This window comes from Lonchura striata, chromosome 4, assembly GCF_050655825.1.
Source record: "Lonchura striata isolate lonStrDom1 chromosome 4, ASM5065582v1, whole genome shotgun sequence".
Classification (NCBI taxonomy): Eukaryota; Metazoa; Chordata; class Aves; order Passeriformes; family Estrildidae; genus Lonchura; species Lonchura striata.
This window is the reverse complement of record NC_140706.1, coordinates 6,119,775-6,127,991: the sequence shown is the minus strand read 5'-3', so window position 1 is coordinate 6,127,991 and position 8,217 is coordinate 6,119,775. Positions and strand designations below refer to the sequence as shown.

The 8,217-nt window shown below is 44.9% G+C and overlaps 1 protein-coding gene across 11 annotated transcripts in view; it reads right to left on the bottom strand.

The window, feature by feature from the left end:
- Positions 1 to 357: 357 nt before the first annotated feature.
- REEP1 (receptor accessory protein 1) overlaps positions 358 to 8,217 on the bottom strand; it is an 82,503-nt gene continuing 74,643 nt past the window's right edge. For 5 of the 11 annotated variants that reach the window (XM_085577501.1, XM_085577502.1, XM_085577503.1 and 2 more), the window contains 2 exons: positions 6,256 to 6,395; positions 358 to 4,234 (listed from right to left, as the gene is read on the bottom strand). In XM_085577501.1, the coding sequence (XP_085433627.1) occupies positions 4,163 to 4,234; positions 6,256 to 6,395 (212 nt within the window). In that variant the 3' untranslated portion in view covers positions 358 to 4,162. Of the gene's footprint in view, positions 4,235 to 6,255; positions 6,420 to 8,217 lie in introns of those variants that run through there. The other 6 variants (XM_085577509.1, XM_085577511.1, XM_085577512.1 and 3 more) reach the window with 2 other exon arrangements.

The following is an 8,217-nucleotide window of genomic DNA, read 5'->3' as shown; positions in this document are numbered from 1 at the left end:
CACAGCATCCTCAAGCAGACAAGTCAGAGTAATTTCTTGTTTATTTTTCCTTTAAGTCTAAATAGACTTCATACTGCACATTCCTGGTCACACATAACTGGAACAAACCCAAGGATTTATTGTGGGGTCTGTTTGGAGTGAGCAGATCAACTAGACCCTGGTTTTGGTAAGGGTTGGATCAGATATTTTCTCTACAAAGCTGATATTCCAGAAAGTGTATGAAAGCAATACTTTAAAGCATTCCAGGATAACCCATTTTTGAGCAGACAGTCCCTGGTTATCAGTCCCAGAGCTGCCTGTATAGCAGAGGTGGTTTGCTGTACAAGGCTGTAGCATTGCAATGAATTCACTAGTTACTCAGTGTTCAGTAGCTGTATTTTGTTCTTTTTCCAGTTCATGATACAGAAAGTTCTGAAGGACATGCAGCACTTAGTGAATACATCTATATACAGTCAGCCAGAATTCAGATAAAAATAATACAGCAATCAAAGTGATTATTCTGGCCTGCCAGATACATTGAACAGACTAAAGATGTTTGGGTTTGTTTTTTGTTCTTTTTTTTTTAAATAAAGAAAAGATTAAGACTTTATTCAAGATGTATATCAAGCAGTATAACAAAACCAGCAAAACATCAACCTTTGGAATACTGTTGTAATGGCCGTCCTTGTGAGGCATCAAGTGTACCATGGTATCACAGAACTTTTCTACCCATCACAGGAAAGAAATCACACCAAGTGCACAATTATGAGCCTTAAATAGTTTGTCTAAACGCAAATCCCAACGTGTTCTCTGCTAGTTCAAATGTGCTGGATGCAAAACAGGTGCCTGAAACAGCAAAAGGGAGACTGTGGGTGAGGAGCACAAGGGTTCATCACAACACGAGGACTCGCCAGCAGCCAGAGGCAGCAGGTTGTTTACAGGAGGAGCATCGTCTCCAAGCAGCTTTCTCCCTCCTAGCAGGAAATTGCCTGATTCTCTTCCCTTCTGTGCTGGGTTTGCACTTCTACAAGGTTTTTAGGTTGATTCATTCCAGGGTGACAGGGACACATGTGAAGTCTGTCTTGTTTTTGATGTGATCCTGATTCAGCAGTTGGTGACTGCTGGAGCTGCACTGATGCTGATCCCTATGGCAGGAGAGGAGGCACAGATGGGTGCACTTGGCTGCTCCAGGCTTATGAGTTTATGGTAAATTGGGGAGGTCATTCCCAGGCCTGTTTACCACAGACCATCTCCAGCTGCAGTTTCCCTCCCCTCAGCCTCAATTTTATGTGCTTAAAATAATGCATGTTTCACTGGAGCCTTGGGATGGGTAAAGGCTGTTTCCTAGGGCTGGCCTGTTCTCTTCAGAGTTCAGAGTTCTCTCAGCCCTCTCTGAGATACCGGAGGTGCCTGCCTGCCCTACAGGACTGATAGTAGTAGGCCTTTCAGGCAGTTGGCCCCAAAATGGGGCGTTTTAAACTAAGCCAGCTCTGCTATTTTAAACCATCAGCTGAAAGATTGCTTGATTTTAGGAGGGGAGATCTGAAAGTGTTCAACCTGCCTGCACACTCAGAGGTGGAACAGGAAGGGAGCTGAGAACTGCTCCTTTCCAACACAGGCCTAGAAAGCATCCATCCATCCATCCATCCATCCATCCATCCATCCATCCATCCATCCATCCATCCACCCATCCATCCATCCATCCATCCATCCATCAGGGGTTCCTGCACATCCCGCTTTGCCAGGAGGGGTCAGCAGCAGCGCAGGAAGGCTGAGCCTCACCGAACCGGGCTCGCTCCTTGGCAGAGGCTCCAGAGAAAAGCTGGAACAAAAGACTTCACGGGTGGTGTTTATCTGGAATGAACACAGGCAGCTGTGACACAGAACTGACAGGCTGGGGGCAGCCCCTGTAAGCAACCTGTGCCAGGAATCAAAGCGAGTGGCCGCTCTCATCTGTACAGAGCACTGGAGCACAAGTGCACCAGGTCAGGCATTCACATCTGTCTATTAGCAAATATACAGCTCCGTTGATAATACATTTTTTTCTTTTCCAGAGATATGAAAAGGTTTATTTTTGTCATTTATACAGTGAATGCTTTGAGAGATATAAGGCAACTCCCTTGTCAACATTTCACCTCAGCACTTAAGAAATGCTAAACAGTCAAGTTTACAGTAAAACAGCAGGTTAGACGCACATTAAATAGTTTTAGTGAGAATCGATGTTAGTACAGCGTGTCTGAGATTAGAACTTGTCAGATGTTATGCAGCTCTATGTTGTTTGGGTTATTTGGCATAATTGAGTGCAAACTTGTCAGCTTCTTTTTTATTTTACAGCAGCCCATTGCATAGCAGGGAAACATGGCTTGCTTGCAACAGGATTTTATTTTCTGCTAACAGTGCAGGCAGTTTTCTTATTTCTTTTTAATGTTAGCCAAAAGAAATCAAATAACTCTAAAGCTGCTTATAAGTAAAATACATAAGCTTAACTTCTCAAAGCTTTTGCTGAGTATCTTCCAGGGACCAACTCTTCTGTAACTGCTCTTTAGACAGGTTTGTTTGGGCTTTTTTTTTTTTAATTTACTTTCTGAAGAATTTTTCAAAATTTGCAAAATATGACTGAATCAGCACATGAAAATAAAATTCTCAGGTAATGAGGCCAAACACTGTGGCAGACACAGGAAACACCTGCTTGATTTTCCATTTCCTAGACAGGTCAGATAAACATTTCTGTGTGCACATAATTTTTTTCTTTTTTCCCCACACATGTAGGAAGCTGTGGGGGTGACCTCAGGGATCCACCAGATGGGCAGCTGGGATATGGATGCACACCTGGCAGAGAAATGGTTTTAAAGGCCACTTCAGCGTTATCTTCAAGCCTGGCACACTCCAGCTGGCTTTTGGCACCCTGGGCTGCTGCACCTGAGCCAGATGAACAGTGACACCATCGAGCCCCTGTGCTGATCCATTGGTGATGGCACATCCTACATAATGCTAAATCCTTTTCTAGTCTACGTGACAGGTCAAAGAGCAAACACAAAGGGTAATTAAATTATGTGTGAATTTCACATGCTCAACACTTACAAGAGACACCAACTTGAAGCACAAATACACAAACCCTACCATGTCTTCCTCTTCTTTTATATTTCCCATTTATATATGGATACAAATAAACCACTCGGTTCTTGTGGTTCTAACCAAATTCCATGCTACAGGAGAAACTCCAGGCTTCCAAAAGCAACTCAGACCCAGCACCCTCCTCTGCTCATGCAAGCAGAACAGCATCCCCTCAGCAGCAGAGCAGAGTGCTGGGACTGGCACTGGTGCAGCAGGGGAGAAAGGTGTGTTTGCCCCTGGAAATGCATCACTAAAGCAATTCTAATTTTTGTTGCTGAAGCTTGCTCAAGCCTGGCTTGCTCACACTTTAAAACTTGCAGTAGAACATTGGCCACAAATGGTGGGATTTAGTTCTTCTATGCATCATTTTCCACAAAATACTCTCCTGGCTCAGGCTGATTGAAATTAGGACTCTCCCTTCATTACATCATTGAAACAATTTTTTTTCTCTTGCATATCACTTCCTCATCCTCTGTAAGTGGTTCTGTCTCTGTGGGTTTAGCACAATGGTTTTCACAGAACATGTGATTTACTTGCAGAAAAAACGCAGTTGCAGCTCAGCTTTCGCTAACAAATCTTGGACATTTTGTACAGTCAAAGTACTTTGACATTTGTTACATCATTCACAGTCTTGAGGAGGAAGGGAGGAAAGAGAAATCCATGGGTTCTGCAAATCCACTTCATCCATGATAAAGCCATAAATAAATACACCGTCAATGTAGCATCATGAGTAACTGATTATTGTTGTTTCCTCTGGGCATTCACAGAGCAAGAGCTATGCAGACACAAATGAAACTGTAAATGTACACTGTGGGTGGGTGCACACTCTGCAAACCAAACCAGGACCCCTCACCTGCAGGTGCCTGCCAGACTGTCCTACCCACGTCAGGGACAAACACCAGCAGCGTGCCACAGAAGGATGCGGAGAGAGGAGGGAGAAAGGCCATGTCTACAGTGCTGTACATCAAAGCACATCCATCCCACTGCTGTTTCCTACTTTATGAATGAGTAGCTCTTTAAGGCAGAAGAGAGACATTCTGTGGATCTTGGTGCTATTGGCTCATTGCACTCACATTGTTTCAGTGGCAGAGGACGAGGTACTTTTCTTCCTGAAGCGAGGTCTAAGGGTCCTAGGCGGTGCCTGCAGAAAACCAAGACAAAACCTCAGAGGCATAGTAGGAAACATCTTTTTTTTTTTTTCCTTATAACTCACCCATCTTTGTGGGACCTCTGTGGCAAGGATCCTGTTCCATGCATGAAGTAATGCAGAAGTTCTGGCCCTGAAGATCAGTAATGAGTGGCCAGCTGAGGACTAATCTCTTTAAGAAGCCTGTTGTATACCCAGGTTACATCAACACACTCCCCTCTGGTGCTTGGTTAGAGCTGTGGCTAAAGATTGCTAATAACTCAACTGTTGAAAGAGCCAGGTCAAACTGGTGCCATTTACAGCAGCTCATGGATCTAGAGACAAACTGTCAGCAGGAAGCCAGCTCTGGTGTCTCCCAGCCCATCCTGCCCTGTCCAATCCATCCACACCTCCTTGGAGGGTACAGCTCATGGCATTACAAAGCTGAAGGGCTTCCCAAGACACCAGGCCTGGAATTCTGATGAGGTAGAACTCTTTAAAATCACCCTCTTGCTTGAGAAAGAGGCCAGACAAAATCTGTTGAAATTATTTTAGAAACCAGCTATTGGAATTCTGTCTTGTAGTCAGCTGGTGCCGAGATTTTACAAGGAGCCCTGACTGCCCAGGAGGAGGCACACCAACTCCATGAATTTGGTTTCTTGTGGCTAACCCCGTTCTCCAGACTCAGACAGACATTAGTTAGGCTAGCAAACAAATGAAAGAAAAAGCCCTAATCTGCAGTGCCTACTTCTCTCAGAAGAGTTCTGGTGTGGCATTGTGTCTCATGAGCTTCACAACAAAAAATGGTTGTGAGATGTTGTAACAGGGCATGAATTCCCAGTGTGAAGGCCTGTCACTGCATCAAAGAGCACTGCAAGGTGTGGTAGGCCCTTCTACTCCATTTACATAAATTCAAAGCCTTGTTTTCTTAGTAGCAGTAACCTCTATTTACCTGTAAGGACCTGACAGGACCAAAGCAAGGACTTTTCTGTTTTATAGGACTTTCATGTTTTATAGGACTTTCAAACCCAAGACCATGCCGTGTTTCTGCATTCCCATGATGCAGCAAGGTATAACTATTCACATATACAAGGGACTGCAGCATGGTGAGGTTTTGTTTAGACTCCACCTAAATCTCCATTTTTAATACTTGATCATAAACCAAAGTAGTTTCTCACAGAGATGTGATTAATCCAACACTTCACTCCCTCTTCCAAGCTTGAAATCTACCCCAGGTCCCCATGGTGAATCCCCAACAGCACAACAGATCTGGATGGGATGGCTGTGCCCAGAAAGCAGGGCTGGAGCAGAGGTGAGGAGCAAAGCTGCTGTGTGGAGCAGCAGTGGATCCCACACCACACCTGACTCCACAGCTTGGAGTAGCTCTCTGAGCCAGGAGCCCAGGGACACAGCCAGACTGGAGCAGGACCTCCTGCAGCTTGGGAGAAGGCTGCTCCTGGGGAAACCATGTGGCTCTTAAAGCAAAGCTGCCATTAATTGCACAGCCAAGACCCTTAAATGGGGCATGAACAGCTCTGGCTCCTTTGGGAGCCCACTGGACAGCTCTGGGAGTAGCTGGAGAGGCTGCACCTTTCCATGGCTGGAACAGAGCAGCCCAGACTTTGGTGAAAGCCCCCACAGGTAGGACAACCCAGGAGAAGGGATTACAGCTGCTGACCAAACCACACTGCTCTGCTCCTCATGCTGGGCCAAGGGAAGGAGGGAACCAGCCCAGCTCCCCACAGGATGAGATCTCAGCTGCTGGCTGTGGCTCCATCCACCCTGCCCAGATCTGCAAGAAGTCTTTGCCTACAGCATCTCCCACACAGGTTTTATTTCCTCCATAACAAAATGTTGCAAAACTTTTGGCAAATTAGAGTGAGATCTGTGTTTCCTGTAGTTCTTTTGTTTCCATGAAGCAACTTAAAGTGTATTTTGTGAGTTTAGACCAGAAAGAAGTGTCTGTTCAGTTGAAGATTCCAGCTGAAGGATCAAGGAACGTCTTAGAAGGAGGATACTTGAGAATATGGAAGTACCTCAAGGGGCTGATCCTTCTTTTTGGGCCTTTTGTTCATGGATGCACAATCGTTCTCTTCATCATCTGAGAACACTGAGCCTTTTGTTTCACATTTTGTCTCAGGTGGCTTCTCATACCTAATGTCCACACTTATTTCACCTATTTAACACAGCCATTTGCAGCCTAAATGTGAAGACAAGGGATGGAGAAATCAGTGATGGTTTGATTCACACAGATGTCACTCACTGCAAAGCCATGCATCTTCCAGGGATTAATAGACAGAAGGGTCACACATCACACTCTAATAATAGCAGCTGTGGGGTTAGAAATCAATAGGCTCTTGTTTACAAAGCCTTTATAAAGTCTACTTTGATTACTTTACACAGAATTGAGACTAAATTCACAGCTTCTGCTGTTTGAGAAGTTGACACTAGAAAGAGATTTTTTGTTTGTTTGCTCAGGGATAAACAAAATAACCGATTTTTTGAATTGCTGGTTCCATCCATAGCTCCTGCATCTCCTGCTTCCTCTAGAAGGCTCCCAATGGGTGTTGAAGTGCTCTGTTAAGCACAGAGAGACCTGCCTGGGATGCAGAAATAGGAAACACAGCAGCACTTACAGACTTGAAACTGAGAGTGGTCAAGGCAAGCATTGAGTCTGAGATCCCTTGAACTTCTCAAAAAGCTTCACCAGGTATTGAATGGGCCCTCATCGAGTGGGTGTGTTGCTGGAAAACCAGTGCAGGGAAAAGTCTCTCCTTTGTCACTCTGGAGTAAATGTGGTGGAGCATTGGCTCTGCTGATGTTCCTGAAGGCAGTTTATGGCCTCAAAACTTCAAACCACAAACACTTGGTGGTTCTTACCCTTGTAACTTACAGCACAATCTTTGTGGGACTGGTGGTGTTACACAACACAATCTATTTGCTGCCTAAATACAGACAGTAAATGAGACACTATTTTTAATGGCCAGCCCAAAGCAAGAGGTACAGAAGAGGAAACTCAACATGACCAAGTGTCCTGCTCACCATAGTTTCATACCAGCAGGGCTGGAGGTTTCTCTGTTTAATTGAGAGGGCTTTTTTGATTCTGAAACATGGTAGGAGTGGAACTATTTGCTGTTTAGCTGGCATTAATCAGAATTACTGGGTCTATACTTTGTTGCATGAACATGCATAGAAATAATGCTTTGTGCTTCTTGTCTCAGCCTGACTGTAAGTCTGCTGGACCAAAGACAATTCTTAAACATCTAATACTAATCCATTTTGATTCTTAAAGCCCAAAAGAACTGAATTCTTTGTCAGCTCTTTCAGTTGGGTAACAGACAGAGGGGAAATGAATTGGCTACAGCAACACCACAAGTCACGAGCAGGTCGCTGGGGCTCTCCCCAGTGCCAGACTAAATTCAGCAGCTAATCACTCAGCCCACAGGATGCAGCTGCTGCTCGAGACAGCAGCCTGTGCACACCATCCTCTGCCCACTGTGCTTCTACCCCTTTATCACCATTCACATGGGCAGGCTGGAAGATACCACTGCAGGTCTTCAAGAAGAGCTGGAAGTTGACTTTTTTCCCCAGCTGTACTGAAGTTGCTGATAGTCACATTGCAGAGAAGCCCAGGATAATGCTGAAAGGTTTTTCTTCTGTGTAGGACTGTAGTGTGAATACTGAACTGTGGGGAGAATTAAACGTTCTCTAGATCACATGGCAAAACAGGACAGGAATATTTTAGTTTACTATTTTATCCCTCCACTTGGGAAGTGATCTACCCAGGAGCAGCCTAGCTTAGACCCTCTTGGATGTGGAAGCTGTTCTTTGCTGCCTGCCTAAGCAAAATCAATATTTAGTCAAGTGTAGTAGAAGTGGGTCAGAACTTTCCTTAATGGCCTCACTGAGGTTTGCACAGTGGCCCAACAACACATCTGTGTGCCACTGAGAGCAGACAGGGGCCTTCACCAGGGAAAAAGACTTTGAGGGGGACAGGA